Source organism: Echeneis naucrates, chromosome 3, assembly GCF_900963305.1.
Source record: "Echeneis naucrates chromosome 3, fEcheNa1.1, whole genome shotgun sequence".
Lineage (NCBI taxonomy): Eukaryota > Metazoa > Chordata > Actinopteri > Carangiformes > Echeneidae > Echeneis > Echeneis naucrates.
Window position 1 is genome coordinate 21177876 of NC_042513.1, and position 20001 is coordinate 21197876.

At 39.8% G+C, this 20001-nt stretch overlaps 1 protein-coding gene across 2 annotated transcripts in view; it reads left to right on the forward strand.

Moving 5' to 3' along the window:
• Positions 1-20001, forward strand: part of smyd3 (SET and MYND domain containing 3) — a 54847-nt gene that overhangs the window by 33674 nt on the left and 1172 nt on the right. The window contains exons 6-10 of one of the 2 annotated variants that reach the window (XM_029497960.1): positions 9138-9205; positions 12291-12393; positions 12997-13107; positions 14796-14883; positions 14970-15144. In XM_029497960.1, the coding sequence (XP_029353820.1) occupies positions 9138-9205; positions 12291-12393; positions 12997-13107; positions 14796-14883; positions 14970-15144 (545 nt within the window). The remainder of the gene's footprint in view (positions 1-9137; positions 9206-12290; positions 12394-12996; positions 13108-14795; positions 14884-14969; positions 15145-20001) is intronic. The other variant, XM_029497961.1, reaches the window with a different exon arrangement.

Below are 20001 nucleotides of genomic sequence, written 5' to 3' on the forward strand. Positions count from 1 at the left end.
TTGGAAACCATCACAGTGCTACTGTTTGCTCTCAAAAACGTGTCCAGATTGTTTGTGTGCTGCACTTACAGCCAATGGCCAGGTCCCAGTACACTGCTGAAAACTCAGAGGGAACACATGTCAGTCAGACATTCAGGACTAACGGCGCTGCTCGCTGCTCATCACGCCTCGCCTTCGGAGACAAACTGATTGATGGAAGGGATGGGATTTATGAATATTTGAGTGACTACTCTCTGTGAGTGCAATCTAACAGCCACATCCATTAAGTCTATTGGTCTTTTCAAGAAAAATTGAATGATGTAAACCAGAAAAAGGGCCGCCATGTTCCATGGAGGGCCAAGCCTTCATTATTTTCATGGCAGCTAAACACTGACTTCATTAGTTAAGCCATTTTGTTAGAGGTGAGTTCAATTCAGCTGCAGTGTTGTTTTATCTGACTGAACCAAAAACTTGGAGACTTTTCCCCTCCATTTCTGTCTGCCATGGAGGAAATAGTTTGATGTTCTCTGTCTTTTTGTTTTTTTCTTCTCTGCCAGAATTTAATGGTGTAACAGTTTTAATGGCACCCCAGTAAAAATATGAAACACTACACAGATTTTGTGAGTGTTTGGCACTGTATCATTATAAAATATGGGATGGTGGATGATACTGATACAACTTGTTCATTTTAAATTTTTTGATAGTGTCATTATATCAGAACAAAGCATATCTCTTGCAAAAGTGGCTCATCTCGGTCAATGAGAGTTGAAGACTTTTGTTATGTAAATTGTGACTAACTGCCTCAGCCCAACCAACTCTCGAAGCTGGAGGTGTAACTTGATAAAAAAAGATGTAGGACACATGTTTTACTTGCAGCTTTGCCTCATCTCACGTATACACAAAAGCTATTTGAGGGTTGTAGGATGTTTTATAGTTTTTATATTCATACTGAGGCACTTTATAGGAGCATAATTTAAAAACCACGGGAGTAGAATACAGTTTTAATCAGTGGGTTCTTTACTTGGAAATAATGACCCTTTTAAGAAGGAATTTTAATAAAATGAATCTAATTTAAGTGGAGATTTTACTTTTGAGTCTGTGTATTCACCGTTTTGTGCTTCATAATCCAGGCCTTAATGTTCACTAACAGCATCTTTTAATATTAAGCATACAACTTATGGATGCAGCAAATGCACAGACGAAAACCTATTCAGAGCTGACTGACGTCAGAGTGAAAGGACAAAGAGCTATTCCACCGTGAAAGAACCTTTTGATTCAGACTACAGCAGAGCAGTCAAGCAGGAAAAATGATTTCCAACAAAGAATACTCCTCTGAAAACAATAACCCACTTTTTTTGTCCTTACCCATCCCCACTTGAGCCATTTAACTGGTTAGACTGACCTCTTGGTGATACTTTCCCTGTTTTCTTAATTTCTTGCTTACTTGTTTTATGTACCTATCTTACTTTCTTTCTTCCTTTCCTTATTTCCTTCTTTCTTTTTTTGTCACTGTACAGAAAAGTCAGTGGTCAGAAAAATTGTGTAACAGAGTGGAAAGAAGCTACGTGCGTTTTATGCTGGATGTTCTGCAGCTGTAGATCTTATGCACCTGAGTGCTTTAGTGCATAAACACGACTGTCTCTGTTTTTGTGTGTGTCATATGTTGTCTTGTGTAACTTTTACTGCTCTGTGGCCACACAGCATATCAGAGCTCCTCAGCCCTCAGGGCTTGTTGAAGTCTTCTCTTGTCTTCTGGGTGGCTTTTGTTAATATGTTGCTGAATGACTCCTCTGTGTTTGGGCTCCGTTTGTATTCCATGTTTAACACATTTCTGCAATATTTGCATTATTTGTTCATTAACACTGATGAAAAGGGAGAAAAAGAAAATGTTCAGCTGCAGTCTTAATGAAGCTGTGGCATCTGTTGCGTGCTGTAGAATTTATCCATCTGGGCCAGCACAACACACAGGGCTGCTTAAATCATAATATGTTGCTAATGATATTCAAATGTCAACCTTTAATAAACAAAGCAGCTTACTTAGGAATATGTTTACAGAATAGTTTTTGAGAGGCCACGCAAGAGACTGAAAGAAAAAGTGGCCGAGGGATTACTTCAGCTGAGATCAGGGAGGATTCATTTGTTGGTGGTTAGGAAACCAATATGATTTTCACACACGTCTGCCAAATCTAATGTTTTGCAATAATGTATAGTATAGCACTGCCAGCAATATACTGTGTACCCTAATGTGTGTGTGGGTGATTTACACAGTATGTTCCATTAATCTGCTTGCATATAATGTTGTGCTTGAGGTCTGGACGTGTAGTGTATATGGGGGGAAACTGTATGTTGTGTGTGCGTGTGTGTGTCTGTACACACATGGGTGCAGAGGCTTAGTAGCTCATCAGCTGAAAATGTGCCAACTTGACAAAAACACATGTTGACTTTCTTTTCTCATTTCTCTTGGTGATGATTGCATATCAGCATGGAAATAAGTCATTAGAGAGCAAGAGGCAATCTTGTGTTTGATTCCTCAGCCTGGGGCTACTGAGTGTGTGTGTGTGTGTGTGTGTGTGGTTTTGTGTATGTTTGAGAGAGCATGACTTCTGGGTATGTGTGCATGTGTGTATAGTGTTTGTGAGAAATCAGGCACATATACAGACATACTGGAGATTTAAGGTGTTGGTTATAGCTCTGTGTAAACACTATTTGTGTGTGTGTGTGTGTGTGTGCGCGTGCGCGTGTGTGTGTGTGTGTGATGGCTGTCTTGGGGATTGACCACAAATGTAATTGAGCCAAAAGATTGAATGAATCTATTTCAAACAGTGTTATAAACAGAGCTCATAAAGCCACTGTAATTTGCCTTCATATTATTTTATATAGACATGAGTCTTGTTGCCTGTTCATTATCAACCTCTGTGAGTCTAAAAAGAGACGGAGCACAAAAGAAAGTTGACAGTCAATTTTTTTTTTATTGTATTCATTTCTTGATATCAAGATATCTTTTGATAAACGTGAAGCCAAAATTTGACATTGGGAGAGCCCTATAGAAGTTAAGTAATCACAAAGACACAGAGCCAGATAGAGAGAATACTATTTAAATGTTTATTATTACCATGCTGTCCACATTGCTTTGGCTACTTGTCACCTTCCATGACTCAGTAGTGTATGTTAACATATTATAGTAAAACTGAGCAAACACTCTAAAATCTCATTCCAATCTCTGAAAGATCCAGCATGTAAAACCTGAGGGCTGCATGGCCACACTTTTCAAAGCTGCTCCTTCTTCCAGTTTTTCCCTCTGTGGCTCCTCTACTCAATACTCAGCTCGACGCATTCCCAGGGTGCACCTCTCTAATTTAGCCCACCTGCTCTCATTCACGCTCGGCAACTTCGCTAACAAGTTTGCTAACAAGTTTAAACACTTTTCTGTTCTTTCCTCCTTCCTTGTGCTCTCATTTCTAAAACTTTTTCTTTCCCTCCCCTGACATTGACCCTGTTCCACCTCCACTTCTGTCTATGTGACCTTCCTGCTGTTCCTTACCTGTGCCTCTGTCTCCTACCACCTTCTCTCCTTCACTCCTCCATTTTCCTGTGTCAGTGTCTTATCCCCTCTGGGCATTTGTCGAGCTCTGAGGTCATTGAATTGGGTTAGGGGGTTAGGGTAGACAGACACACAGACAGATGAAATGGATCTTGACTGGGGTTAATACAGGCTTATAAGAGGAAAGATGAAAGTCAGCAGAGTAAATAAAAAAAAAAAAAAAAAAACTACAGCTTTAGGAGTTGGTCAAAATCATTTTTTCATGATTGTTTTGAGAGGAAAAGATATATTTGGAGATTTGGGCTTTGCTGTCAAAGATTTTCAAGTCCATGGTAGCAGAAATGCACCAAAAAAAAGAAATACCCTGGCTTTAACGTGAAAATGGTCCGTATACTAGTCTGCTTCACTGCAGAGTCACGTATCCAGTCAGCAGAGACAGACACTAATTTAGTTGGCGTGTCCTTCAGATGGTACTGTATCTCCGCTTCAGACCTCAGGCTACAGAATAAGGTTGTGAATTTTAACTGGAGCTCTTGACAGGAATGTTTTTGCCTGCAGTTTCCAAGCACAACACACAGCACTGACACGGTGCACTTGGCGGCAGATGGGGCGCACAGAGCAGTTAGCCTCACCGGTCCTGAGGGGTCATCTCATCAGTACATGTCCTCTGTCACATACACACAGACCGGTCTGCAGTGAAGGACTCTTCTTAAGCCTCCATTCAGTCAGAAGGGGAAGTGACTTCACAATGAACTCTGGATCAGCAGCAGGAAACCTGCACAATCACATCGCACAGACACTCAGTCTTTAGAGAGGTGGCGTTTAAATGCGGGCAGCATTTTAGGAGCTCTTCAATGCAGGAACTATGTATTCCAGCACATGTGTGACAATCGGTGATGTTTGGCATGTCGGGCCATCAGCAGCATGGAAATTGTTAATATGATTGCTACTAATATCTGTTAGTGAACTTTTAGCTAAAATCCCACTGAACTGAAAGATGCAAATCTCAGCCCCGTGCAGTGGAGGGATACTGCAAAGATCATTTTCTGAGGTTTTTTCACCACAAGTAACTCCATTCAGACTCACACAACTGTGCGATCGTTTGATAAGACAAAAAGTATTGTTTGTGGCCACTATGAGGACGAATGTGAATATTTTGGACTATTTACAGTGACATGAAGCAAAAGTGCTTGTTGAAACAGAATGATATTAGCAATTAAAGCCTCAAAAAGTATGTTAATCCTACAGAGTGCGATTGAGATGATGTGTAGCCTGGTTTGTTGTTTTTTTTTTGTTTGTTTGTTTTGTTTTTTTTTTTTTCATATTTGAAAAGTATGAATATTTGTACGCCTGTCTGTTAGGAAATGAAAAAACTTGATTAGATCATAAATACTTTATCAAAGCATTAATAGTGCACACACACACACACACACACACTGCCTTTGATGATGTCTGATGGCCTTTGTTGTTCTCCCTAGATTGACAGTAATTGAACCGATTCCAGCAACATTAAAGACATAAACCATCGAGTCACAAGGTTTTTGAACTGACATGACAGGAAAAAGCAAACCAATCCAACGGTTGCGATATGAAATGACAGGACCTCCCAGCTCCCTTCGTCCCATACCCCCCATCCATCCTCATAGAAATGTGCCACCCATATATGCTTCCAAAATGTCACTGAATTCATTTTGATCTGCCCTTCCCTCCATGAATACTGAATATCTGCACATTTACAGTGCAGTCCTGCAGCGGAGTTCACTGCAGCCGCACAGGTTAGTCTAGACTAGACTGGTTTTGATTTAGTCATAGCCATCTTTATTTCATCTTAGCAGCAAAAGCTAGTGCATTAAAAGGATGATTAACATATGAATAACAACAGTTTTCATCAAATAGTCAAATCTGCAGAAGTTCCCCAGCTGAGCAATCAATTCCAGAAAAAACTGTTCAGATGATTAAGAGGAGTGCTGGACACACTTTCAGCAAACATTTCAAAAGGTTATGATGTGAACAGCTTTGTCAGCTTTTTATTATTTGACTAAATGTGCAATAAATAACAGACACTGACAGACATAACAGCCAGGCAAAGAGATAAATTGGCAAATTTTCAAAGTTTAAGTATTTGACAACTTCTAAAAAATAATAATCAGGATCTTACAGTTTGTTAACCTAAACATTAGTTTACAGAAAATTTCAGAAAAAGTTGGTTGTTGTTTTTTTTAATCTCCCTTCAGAGGATTTCATTTTGGATACACGGAGTGTTTTCAATCTTATTTTCCACTGTCCACATCCCAGATTGCTCACCACACCCTTTATCCCTTTGCTTGTCTTTGCTTTTCTTCTTCTTTCTGCACATTTTACCCAAATCTAATAATCAGAAATATTGGCTGACAGGTGGAAAAATAAACAAGCATGTAAATGAATGGATATCAGGATGGACATTATGTGAGAAGCCCTTTGCACACAGAGTGCATGCTTTGGTATCCTCTGCAGTAATGGTGTTATTCTCCACAAAGGCAGTGACTGAGTCATACACCTATGAAGCCTGTAATTTCCATTAAGAACCTGCTGTTAAGAATTTCTCATTTATTATTTGCTTGCAAGCTTTTTTCTTCCATTTTCTGGAATATAATTCATTCACTCAAGATTCACACTGTAATCTAGCTCTCTTGCTTAGTTCCTCGTCACTGACGCCTCACACAATATCCCCTCATGTGAGCTCATGCTAACAGCTATGGGGGATTATATTTATTTATGGAAAGGTTCTAAATAACATTATGCACAAACTGTAGGAGGCTCGTATCATGAGAAGGACATGCCCATCACCATTTGCTGTGTCCCAGAGTTCAGACTCACATATTCAAATGGCTTGCTTTGGCCAAGAGTCCAAAATGCAAAAATACAGATTTTACCATCATAAATAAGAGAGAAAACCTGTAAATATCCGTATCTTGGTGCATAAAGCTATTAATTCACATCTTTACTATAAAAATATGTAAATAACCAACTAATTGCATTATCAAGTGCTGCCAGTTCTACTTGAAGAGGCAGCTCAACATGCTGCACACTGCTGTAATTTATACCATGTTGATGCCATTTCTGTGCCACGGTTTTCACTCTTACTGTTGGCGGGCCTTCTAGGTCATGTCCAGTTTTAGGTAAAGTTTTTGGGATGGAACGAGTTCATTAGGTTATTGGATAAAGGAAAGACAAGTCCACGGGAGTCATAGATTGTTTTTGTGTCGTGTTTCTGAAGTGGGATACCTTTTTGTGTTCGGGTGTTTGTACATGTGTGTATTTGGAAAGCAGAAGGTGTCTATCGGCCCGGTCGGCTCTGCAGATGTGGATATTCTGCTAGATTGATTCTCAACCCCAGAGAGTTGGTGTGTGTGTGTGTAAGATTTTTTTCCCTTTTCTACATGTTTTTAAACTGGCTATCTTTGGTGAGTTTCACACACATGCAGCAAACATCCAGGACTTACAGCTTCTAGATTTATTTATAGCTTAACTTTTATTACACATATTCATACATTATTTTTTTTACTGATAACAAAGAAATCAGTAGAAGTAGATTCTTTTTGATATTAGATATCTGACAGAAAGAAAACTTTTTGGCCCTTGATCTATTGGTTATTTGTATTCATTATATGGCCATATAATATGATACATGTGTGTCCTGCACATTAATGCACACTTTATGGGGGATTCGATGGATGTCTGGGAGAACAACTGAATAATAAGTGTGGGTCTGTTAAAGTGTGTGTGTGTGTGTGTGTGCAATGAAATCGAAAGATTTATGTGTGAGGCTTGTGTTTTCGTGTCACAGTGTTCCTTCCTCGGCTTTATAGTGAGTAAAACCCCTCATATCCCACGAAGACAGCCTCTGACAGTATTTATTACCGGTGCAGATCCAAGTGAAATCAGTTTGATGAGGTCTGGTTGTGGTGTGAACACCAGCAGGACGGAGAACATCTGTCTGCAGCTGCAGTAAATCACACCATGGTCTTCCTCCGTTCCTGACAGCCTGAATGCTAATTTTACTAAAGCTGCATTTATGTATCTACATAGGGCAAAAAAGTAACAGCACCCTGTCTAATTCACACGCACATACACAACCACAGGCACACGCCGACAAACAAAGTTGTTTTCCAGCAACAGCCCAGTAACTGACACATCAAAGACAATACTGTTTTTCTCCCATTTTTTTTTTCTCAATCTTTTAGCTTTCACTTCTTTGTTAACTCCTTTTGAGTTTTTGTGTGCTTATGGCTGATTTCCCTTTTATCAACTCTTTCTGTCTCTCTATATTAAAACAACTTCTTCAGGTTTGTTATCATTACCATCCGTCTCTGCAGCTTCTCAGCAGAAAAACACAAGACCACCCCTCTTTCATTTGGAATCTGTCCCGTCTCCTGAAAGCTTTGCCTTTTTCATGAATAAATTTCTGAAATGTGTCTTCTAAGTCATGCAGATAGCCCTGATGCATTTTGGCATGTTTATTAATGCAAGTGTTAAACCTTATCCAATGTTTAGATTTGCGATAAAGTGAAATTGTTGCAGTTCCAATTGAAGGGAGGTAAAATTCTTGACTGTCTGTGTAATGTGTATATTTTAGCAGAATGAATTTGCATGTTTAGTCATTATAGTCCACTTTTTAATTAATTCTGAAAACTTAGGAGAAGCTGAAATAAGAAACACAAGGGGGAAAATACTGTAGATTTCTTTTCGTCAGTTTCTAAGCTTGTACTGGTAAACAAGTCTTGGCAATCTATCAAATACTTGTTGAGATTTTTGTCTGGACCAAAGTGCTGGACCAACAGACCAAAACATCAAAAAAGAGTGAAGTAGAGCTTCAAATGTTGCTGGATTTTTTTTTTTTTTTTTTTTTTTTTCATTTTATTTTATTACAGACTTAGACGAAAAAGGCAAAATTACACAAAATTACAATGGTCGCTAAAAATGCACTAAATGTCTGAATGGCGTTTTACTTACTAATTATTGTAACTTCGATGATACAAGATTTTTCAAGGCAAATTTATACATAAAAGCAGATAATTGCTCGGGGTGCACTTACTTTTTCTTGCCACTGCAGTAAAAGTGTTCAGTTTTAGCCATTTAAGAGAAAGCCATTTATTTTAGTTTTAATAGTTTGAATATAAAACTAAATAATTCACCATTAGCTATATAATCTACAGTGCTGTGATTCGTTACATTTCACTGCACCTCCTTTCGTTTTAATCATCTCCTATCCCGTCTTGTTCTTTCCTCCTTTTTTCCTCCTTTCATTCCTCTCTCTTGGCTCCGTACCATTTACAAAGAATTACAGAGTGGTTCTTTAGTGTTATCTTCCATCTGTCTCTCCTGTGAACACATTTAAACATTTATTCTTTCTCACGGATCCTTGAGAAAACAAACATTTCACTTGCTTGATTAAAATTCTTTTACACACAGTCAATGAAAAATTGTGTCATCTCAGGTGATACATAAGTGTAACTTTACACAATCCAATAAATCTCAAAGCGTGCCACGTTCGATGCCAGAGACACGTATGAATGTTCAGACCTTATGATGAGGCCATTTAACATGTTACTGTCTTTTTGCACTTTGTCTCTTTTAGGTGACATGTAATTGTTTCACCATCAGTGATGCGGAGCTGCAAGAAATTGGAGTTGGGCTGTATCCAAGGTAGCGCGCACACACACACAAGGGGCAATGATTGAACTTTACACGTCCTAAAAACACCATTTATTCAAATCCAGCTATAATCACTCCAGAGATGTAGCTCTGGCGTTACCTGCCAGATGAATCCCAAGCAACCCTCCACTGCCCCCCCCCACCCTCTCCCCAACACCCACAAACGCACACAAACACACTGTGGCAGTTTCATGGAAGTTCTTTCAGATTCAGGGAGAAGGGAAAACCATGTTTATATATTATAATTGTGTATGATTCTTCTCAGGCACAGAGCGAAGTGTTGTGCACTTCAGCTGTGGTGTCCTGGGTGAATGGGATGGGATTTGGCCTGTCTACACTCACAAACACACACACACACACACACTGCAGGTATCCCAGCCAGTTTATCTGGCTATTGCTGAGATGTCAGATGGTCATGGTGGCTTTACAGCAGCCCAGTAAAACCATGTGCGCCTGTGTCAGTGTGCAAGTGTGATTTGTGTCCTAACTCATCCATAAATGATGGGCCCGTTTGCAGGATGGTCCCCTGCCTATTCATATTTTAGGTTGCCTAGCAACCACGGGTTTGCTGAAAAGAGGGGGATTATTCTGGCAAGGCTACACCTCTGTTCACCCCATCAGTCTGTTCATTTCTCTCTCTCTGCTGTGTGTGTCACTCTTTCTTATTTAGCCACTTTCTCACTCTCCTCTCTGTCTCCATTAAGTCCTTTCTTCTCTGCACCTCCCTCCGTCTGCTAATTGGCCCGTGGAACGTATGATGCACAATCCTGTGCTCTGAGCTAAACTCACAGCTGAATTCATGACACACCCTCTTACTCACTTTTGTAAACTACCTCAATGATACGAAGACCAGAGACACGTTTTGGGTTGAACATCAGTCAAAGGTACGACTTCTCTGCAAGAGCCTCAGTCTGAAGTGAAATAGTCTCAGCTCTGCTGGAGACAATTTGGGAGTATTTCTCATCGTGACAAATGTGGACATATTCACACCCACACTGCACTTTAGAGGGGCTCTAATTAGGCCACATGAATAATAACGACCATGTAGGTCAGCCACATTTAAATGGGCTTTCCTTTAATTAGAGGAATAACATTCAAATTTGGGAATCCATCAAAATTTAAAGAAAGGATGAATCACTGAGAGAATAATGTGGGATGATAATGAATGAGAACTCTCACAATCGTTCTCCCAGACCATAAAGATTGCATGTAAAAGTTATATCCTCATACATATCTACAAGTTGACAATTTAGCTTTTTTTTTTTGTATTTGTCATGTAAAAACATTAAGCTTTAGTGTTGTCGCTGTAGTACAGCAAAACGTTGGATGTTTTCACATCGATGTGTAAGACAGCCTGGGAACTGAGAGCCCAAACTGAAAAATGGAGATCCAAACGACCAGAAGAAAGACCAGAAAGTATTGAGCTTTTTTTGCTCATTGAATATCAATTCAATTTAATCACAATAGTCTTGTACTGTCTGCAGAGTCACAGCAACAGTTAGTCTCAGCTGCATGATCAGACATTGTTAATGTGAAATGCAGTTTAGTTCATTAATCTAATTAGTATGCTAATGAGCTGCTCTCCATCAGATAAAAAAATAGTTTGGAGGGCTTGATTGCTAGTTGATATTCAGCATGCAACTTCTCCACTGTAGAACAAAGCCAGGGGGTTACTGATGGTTTTACAAAGCCTCAACAGACACAGTTTAGATATTACACCCATTGTTCTGCTCCATGAATATAATAAACAAGAGCAGCAGCATTAATGGGGCAGGTTTTTAAAATAGACAAACCTCTTCAGTGTTATTTCTCAGCCATGTGTGGAGCAACTGCAAACGTCTCGTACTGGGTCAGGGCTGACTTAACATGCTTGATTTAAAAAAAAAAAAAAAAAGACAGCACGTCTCAACATGTGAAAGCTGCACATTAAGTTCACGTTACCGTGGAATTGAACCTTTGTAAATTGGCACTATTCAGAATAGTAATATGTTTTGAGATTTTATTTCTGCCCGTTACAAGTATAACCCAACTCAAGCTTAATGGAGTCTAATACAGCAGTGTAGCAATAAGTCCTACATTAATGAAGGTTATAATGTTCAGTTTTGTCCCAAACTGTCCTGTGTACTAATCCTCATGATCATTTTAGAGGCTTTGTTGTGTAATTTGTGTGTGGGTGAGAGTTATAAATATGGGAAATGAGCCAAAAATCTTTGTTGTCAGTGCTCGTTGTTTCCTGATTTATTTGTGTGTGTGGCTGAAAGGCAGACAGGAACGAGGAGTGACATTTGTTATGACAGAGACAGAGGACTCGTTTTGTCACACTGTGCAGGGAATTACCGGTGTTGGAGTGTGTCTAACTTTTTCCTGAGCCTGTGTGGAGCTCTCAGTCTTAACAAATATAAACAGATATGCAGGTTTGACATTTTATCCAGTTACATTACCAGATGATACCGAACCACCTAACAGCGCTGTGGACACCAGGTGCCCCTCAGCTGCGCTGGTAGATAAATGCGTCACTCACCATGTGCTTTTTCTCTCATGAACATATTGACACAAATATATGTCTCTGTCATATGTGGCTCAGCATGATGGGTCTTCACTTATATTTTCCAAACACAAACAAGTAAAAAAAAGAAAAATTCTCAGGTGTTTACATGTGCCATCTTTCTTCTCTACTTGTTTATGCTACAGATATTGTACGATAGAGAAGAGCAGAAGAGACAGTTGGATTTTTTTATTATTATGATTATTATTATTTTGCTTTCCTGAAGTGAAACAGCAATGAGATTTTCTTCAAGGATTTTGTAGAATTCATTAGAAAGTTGAACATTCAATCACAGATCATTTCTCTTCGTTGTCCAACTCTTTCTCTGGTCCCTGTTTCCTCTTCTTTCTCTCTTCCCGGCTCCTAATTCATCTCTCTCTCTTCCCCCACTTTGCTTCATTCATCTTCTCCTCCCTCTTCACTCCTTTATCTTGTACCCTCTCTTTCTCTACTCCTGTCGCTGCTCCTCCTCCCTTCCTCTGGTGCAATCTCTCCCTCCTGCCCTTCATCATCTTGTTTTCTCTCACCCAGTCTATCTCTGCTAAACCATGACTGCAGGCCAAACTGTGTGATGGTGTTTGAGGGAACAAAACTGCAGCTCAGAGCTGTTCGAGATATCAACCCCAAAGAGGAGGTATGAACAAGAACAAAAGAGCATATTCATCTTTGCTGTTTTTACTGACTGTGATGTGGCCTCTGCTGTTTATACTTTTGTCCTTTATTCCCAATATTTATTGTAGGCCAATGTCTAAGGCACAATCTGAAACCATAAAATATTCCATATGAAGCCCTGCTCTTATTATCCAAATTCTTTACTCCACAAGTAACAATAAACATTGATGACATGTAATGAACCTAATGTTATAAAGAATTATTAAAGCGAAGCCTTGTGATTATCAGTGCAGCACAAAGACTACACCCCCTGACTTGGCAGTGTTTTCTCCAATGTTCCACACTTCGTCATCCCTCCTGACGATATGTAATGAGATGCATCCACACCATCTGGCCAAAGACACACACAGCACACATTGCACACACTTCTCTCATACACTATCTCTTTTCTCTCTATTCAAGTTACACAAATCAAGTCCCAGATCTTTTTTTTTTTTTTTTTTTTTTTTTTTTTTGACTCTACATTGAACTTCAGATAATGATTATCTGTAGTGTAGCAAACATTGCATGGTAACATATCAAAGATGTAAAATGAAATATAGTAAAACTGTTCTCTCCTGTCCAGCTCACTATAAGTTACATTGAGACATTGTCCCTAACTGAAGATCGACAGAGACAGCTGGATGATCAGTACCATTTTACCTGCCACTGCCAGCGGTGCAACTCTCAGGACGAAGTAAGACTGATTTTCATCTGCAAAAACTCCAAACGACTCACTAACTTTGTTTTCATGCATGTAACAATCCAGACAGTTGAAGCAATGTCTGAGAGCAAACATCCAATGGCTCTAAATTATGTTGCAATAAAATAAAAATAAAAACAAAATAAATAAATAAAAACTGATCTTTTTTTTTCTCTCTCTCTCTCCATCTGCTGCGAGAGGCTTTCGTGACTTTCGTTGTACAGATATTGGCATGACACACTGCTCATTTCTTTTCTCTACTCTGGCCTGAACATGTGCAAAGACATTTGCACAAAAATGTGGACTGACTTGGCTTGCTTGATGATACCAGCGTAGAAAAATCAGTGATCTGTGATGTCTAGCAGTTGGGCTCCATGAAAAGATGTTTAAAATTCATTTAGCACTGAAATGAGTCTAGAGGAGATATAACATATTGCTGCCTTGTATTTTTATGAGAAATTTCTTATATCTCTTCTTAAAGGAGACCTTGACCTACATCCTGTTATTTTATCTTATCTTATAAGTTGTTCTCACTTGAAACTTGCGTACAAGTAATTTCTCCACAAGTATACTTGCAGTTCTTTGCACTGTCCCCGAGTCTGTCTCCCACGAACAACACAACACCAACACTTCTGTCATGCCACTGTTGGCTTAAACAGTGTATCGGTGTGTGACGTGTTGCTGTGTACCCTTTCCTGTCCTCTCCTCCTATTCCTCCTTCACTCTCACATCCCGTCTTATCTCCTGCTGTTGTCCTCTTCCTTTCTGTCACTCTGTCATGCTCCACCTCTTCACCCCACCCCCACCCCACAACCCCCCCATCAGCACACATACCGCTCCCCCATGTCTGACTGCTTCCTGAAAAATGAGAAAAATCTTCTGGTCTTTCAGTTGCGTTTTTCTTTTCCATCCATCTCAGTCAGCTCCAGCTTTCTGTTCCAGTGTCTTACCTTCTTGTTCTCAATGTATATGTTTCCATTTCTCAGGTTTTTTTTTTTTTCCCCCGATGCATTAATTTCCAGTTCCAGAGTTATCCTCCATAAACTGCTGTTGTGTTGTGGAAGGCCCACAACACAACAGCAGCTTTGTGTGTGTGTGTGTGATCAGAAATGTATACATTTTATTCCAGGCAGCTTTGGTAAACATCAAACATACACATACACACACACACTTTCCTGTCTGTCTTTAATCTTCAGATGATAATAGCAGGTTGTCAAAGTTGTCATGGCAACTGATGACTGTTGACATCAAATCTGGGTGGTATTTGTGTGTTATTATTTCCCTGCTGTACATGCAGGCACACAAGAAGAGCTAAGATTTTCTTTTAAAAAAATATTAGTTTTGTTTTTTATTTTTATTTTTGAAGCATGTAATTATCTTAAACTTAAATCTGGTTTAACTATTCAGATTCCATTCACCAAGCAGAGTGCTCAGAGTCATGCGTCTTCATTAAACTTTAACGCCTTCAGTGCAAGCTGTTGAGCCAATGTATCCCTGCAGTGTATAGGTTTGTCTCTCTGTGTCTTTCTCTATCTCTCTCCCTCTCTCTCTCTCTGTCTCACACACAAATACACTCACAGTCCTTTCAATACTTCCTCCATCTGCTCCCTATACTGGGCCTCACTAAGCCTGTAAAGTAAGGCCAAGTATGTATATTACAGTCTGCTTTCCTCTCTGCCCAGTATGGATTCATGCTGTCTGGCGAAGAAGCAACATGGCGCCTGCTGAAAGAGGCTCTACCCAAACTGGAAGAGCAAAAAGCAGAGTCCGGTATCCTTTATATCCAGGATGCACCTTTCAGCTGCTAATAAATACAAATAAAAATAAATGTTACTCCTCCTGAACTTATCTTCCAGATTGGCAAGCACTTCTTCACCGCTGTAGTACTTTATTATCAACCACTGGTTGTGACGTGCCTGATGAAAATCTCTTCAAGCTCAGAATGACAGACATGGCTCTAGATGCCTCCATCCACCTGGGACACTGGGAGGAAGCGTTGAGTTATGGGCAGAAGACACTTCCTATATACAGGTTGGTGTGTATGTGTGTGTGAGTGTTTCACTGCATGATGAAAACTGAAAACCTGCTTGTTTCAGAATCAGTTTTTTTTTTTTTTTTGCCAAGTAGGTCTTTACAAGAGAGGAATTTGTTTTGCTGCACAATGGATCAGAAATATACGCGAGGATAAAACAAAGTCAAAATGTATGGGATGTTTGCTGCAAGAGTTCAGGTAAAACACCTCAGCCTTTAAATCTAGATACGTTTCTGGACTAACAGACTTCCTAATATGAAAAGCAATTTAAGGAAAGGGACAAAAGTTTTCATCCAGAGTTCATCTGAGGTGCAATTTCAGTACCTTACTTAAGGCAGACTTTTGAAACTGTCTGTACAAAAATGGATTCGAACTTGAAATAACTTTTAAGTGATAACTTCACCAAACCAGATGCCCCCATAGTCCTCACAAGTCTTCAGGATGGTAGAATGGGATGGCAAAAGGGCTACTTGCTAAATCATAGCAAACTATTTGGATTATATAAGGATAATATAAAGAGGAAGCTTTGCTTGTTTTTCATTTGAACTGGAGAATGAGGGCTCAAAGTAGTTAGTGAGTGTGAGAAGACTGTGGGAAGATTTCACAGTGAAAAAGACTTCTTCGGCCTGAGAAGGACACATGGATTTTCCTCTGCGGGTGAAGTAAAGCTCCCTGGGACTGGATTTAGAAAGTTAGAGTGGAGAAGATACAACAGACAGCAAAATACTTTTCTGACAAGAAAAAGTCAAGAAAAAGAAGCAAGAAGTAAGGGGTAATGCACAGAGAAAAGTGGTTGTATGAATGGAAATAAAAGAAAAATCATGTGTGAGCAAACCGGTAGAAGTTTTAAAGTTGATGTGGGAGCAAGAATAGATGAAAGAGAGATTGTAAAAGTGCATGTAATGAGTAGAAACACACAATCTGTTTAATCTATGTAAATCTGTCTAACACTGAGTTTCAGAGTTCATTGTAAATCAAAACTTAATATTACATTAAATTGCATCAACAGCTTTCTTTTTCTGGTTTTGCTCGTCTAATCCCCACACAACTCAGCTTCCTTGCTATGCAGTGAGCACATTTCACTTTCCATCTCTCAAATTTAACATTGATCCTAGTGTGTGTGTGTGTGTGTGTGCGCGCGTGTGTGCAAGAGAGAGAGAGAGAGAGAGAGAGAGAGAGAGAGAGCTGGAGACTAATTGATCTTTTGTGAGGGGCAGAGCTCCAGTGGCACAGCCTTGTTCTGAGACTGACAACAACATATCCACAGGAGGGAAACAGCAGCAGAGCCTATCAATAAATAACTAGACATGGAGCAGCAGAAAGAGAGAGATGGTGATGAGAAGAAGGGAATGGAGGGTTCAGTGTCATTTGAAGGAAACTGAGAGAAAATTGGCCTCAAGGAAGCAAAGGCGAAACCAAAGTGAGGGATGGCTGTGAGGGGTTTTGGGGAGGGAGCAGAGAGAGGAGTTAGGTGAGGATGGAAGTGAGAATGGGATAAAAGAGAAATGAGGAAAGGGCAACAGAGAGTTGGGAGAATGATGATCTACAACCTGGCAAAGAGTGGAGGGGGGCGGGGGGGTACAGACGAGGAAATGGTGAAAAAGAGAACAAGAGAAATGCACTGAGCATTGGCCTGGTAAGGAGAAAGAGAATATTAGAGAGGAAAACCTTTCAGGAGAAATAAGTATGACAGTGGGAGGAGGATCCTCCATATTTATCTCCTATCTTCCTCTGGGCTCTTCAGATGGTAGAGAAGAAAGATAGCTGCAGGAGCTCTCTGTCTCCTTTCTTTTGTCCTTCCTCTCATTCTCTATTCCTTTATTCTCTCTCAATGCAGTTTTTTTTTTCACTGTTGCTGTAAAATTTTTGGTGTATAGAAAGAGGTTTCTCTGCATTAGTGTGCAAATAATGTATTTGTCTGCAGGCTGTGCAGCAGCCGTTTCGAACATATTGATGCACCATGTACATGCTCACATAGGTATCCACACACGTACAAGCCTCTGAATTTTTCTGAAGACTTGTAGATAGATGTGTATCTGTGTGTATATAATCAACAAGTGTTCTCTGCATTTCTACAACTGCAGTTAATACTTTTATTCTCTTTATTTATGATGATCCTCGGGATTTCTGCAGGGCTGCACTAATAGAGAGCAGCAGCTAGAACTTTCTCAGTTCTGAACATCTTCATTGATTTAGGGTCCCTGGCCAGAAATGAAGCCTGAATGCTACGGTTTACGGCTGGCAGCCTAAACCTCCAGCAATATTACTGCACTGTTGTTTCCATTCTCTGGTGAAGATGACAGCCATTCTGGGAAATCATGGAAATCACTTAGTCTTGTGACTTTGGGGATGTCTCGTTGGGCTTATCAGAAGGCAGAAATTTAAAAAGACACCAATCAAGATGTGATTCAGAGAGAAAAAAAAAATACACCACTGGATCCTCCTTTTTTCTCATAATGCAAACAGAAACAAATTCTTCTTAATTCATGCAACGGAGTGCAGAACTCAGCTGTAGTTAGTGCTAATGTGTGAATATCAGAGACGGCATTTCACATTGCATTGAGGAGAGGCGTATGTTCGGATGAGCATAGTGGTTTGCAAACCCCGTCCCTTCGGCGAATAGGTTACAAGGAAGCACACAGGTCACGAGATTTCCCAGTATTGGATGAGTTTATGCTTTTCATCCTTAAATAAATAAAGTAATTCAGTTGGAGCTTCTCTCTGTGGCTCATAGATATACGCAGCCTGGGATGAGTAGGCATTACTTAGCTGTTAGTTCTGTTCATTATCTAAGTAATGATTGCATGGTGGTGCTAAGGTTGGTAAATACACATCTGAAATTACTGCTGCACTGGACAGAAAACAAAATACAATTAAGGAAGATACTCACAGCTAACGTTTCCCTCATGTTTTCGTTCTTCTTCGTTGGTTTTCTGCTTTGCAAAATAATCCATGTTTCCCCTCACAAACAGCAGGCTGTGGGTCTTTGGTTCCAAACAAGAGCCTCATTAGTTCCACAGCGTTTGTCTTGAAATGCTACACTTTTCCATAACTATTAATTTCTCCTTCTTGCCCCTTCTCATGCTCATAGCTGAAGGCTATGGCTTTCTAACTAGCTGCATCCAGCAAGACTGTATTTCTTTTCCATTTGCTCTCCAGGGAAGAGCAGAGGGGAGAATTCAGGAGACAGCAAGTTAATGAAATTATTTTAATTGCTGCATGGTTCTATATGCAAAGAGGAAATATAATTGGAGTTTGGTCTTGATGCAACTATGTTTGCATGTCATGGCTGCTCGAATCACTGGCTTGGTAATTAAATCAATATCGTAACTTGTTATTATTCATGGAGGACTAATCTTGTTGGTTTAGTCTTTGAACTTCCTATTTAATGATTCAATTTCAACCACAGATTCAGGGACCACCTCTGTAATTGGTGGGCTTGTCAGTTTGTAGTTTAGATTGGCTCCAAGGTATGAACAAATGGGCTATTAGCTCCGTGAGTGAAAACTGCTGGAAAATTATCAAAGAAGCTGTAGAGTTTTAAATTAATCTGGTTGTGGCCACTAAGAGTTAATCAACTTTTATTCCACTGGATTCTGTCAACAGACTTCTCTTTTGATTTAAAGAGTGAAAAAACTGTAGCCTGAGGAAGTTACTGTTTTCAGCCAGTGAAGAAATATTTAAGATAAATGTTCTTCTAATAGCAGATTTAGAGCACTTTTCACTTGCAGTTGATTGAATCGAGAGCATATTGAGCCCCTTGTGGCCTGTTTACTTTGGAGAGTAGTGAACTCTGACGTATGCACCAGATTATAGAGGTTGGAAGTGGATTCAGATTGACCTTATCTTTGTGAGCAAGCCTGCTCATACATCAATACTGGCACTCATGTGTGCATTCATGGGTCTGTGTTTACTTACATCTCTCTGTGATGGAAAGAAAGAGACATTTGTCATGTCATTTAAGGAGCGTACGAGGACAATGGAGAAAGGCTGGTTCTTTGTCAGTGAGCATTTTAATGCCATTTTACAGCAGTTATAGAAAATAAAGGAGAAAGAAAATGTGCAGTTCAGTGAGTGCCATCAAGAGAAATAAGAAATAGAGGGAAGATTTAAAAGACGAATGAATAGAGAACAGCAGAGGCCAACCAATATAACCAGCATTAATCCCTGCAGTTACTGGGGGAAAATACACAAATATAAACAGGTAGGAGCCAAACAGGGCAGAGGAGACTGGGAAGAGGAAAAGGAAGGAGAGATTAATAGGGAGAGAGACAAAAAGAGGATAAATGACAAGCAGCATAGTAAGTGTGTGTTTTGAAAACTCCAGTGTTTACTGACAACAAAGCTGCTTCCTAAGAGTCCCTGGTGTGAAGTCATTTCTATAGGAGTAGAAGTGTCCTACTTTCTTTCTCTCTTTCTCTCCCTCTCTCTCCCTTTTTCCTTGTGTGTGTGTAATAGTTGTGCAAAACACGAAATATATTTAAAAAAAAATCTGTTTCACATCATCATTTGCATGAAAAAGAAAGGAAGTGAAAGAAAGAGCTGGAATGCCAATTCTAAGTGGAAACTCATGAAACACACTCAGGCAGGCGGACACGTATAATGCGCACATTCAAACACTTCAGCATTCTGATTACGTATTATTATTCCTGCTTTTGTGAAGAGTGTTGTGTTTGCCAGCCGAGTCCTACTTGTATGTGCGGCAAAATTCCACCGTGAGTGGAAAATGAGATTTAATGCGTGTTGTTGTCTGAGGTGGATGCTGTACGTGTCGTATTGCTCCGGGCTTCAGAGCGACACAGCAAACATCGATCAGAAAGTTCAGTTGATCAAAACTCTAAATCAGTTCTCATATA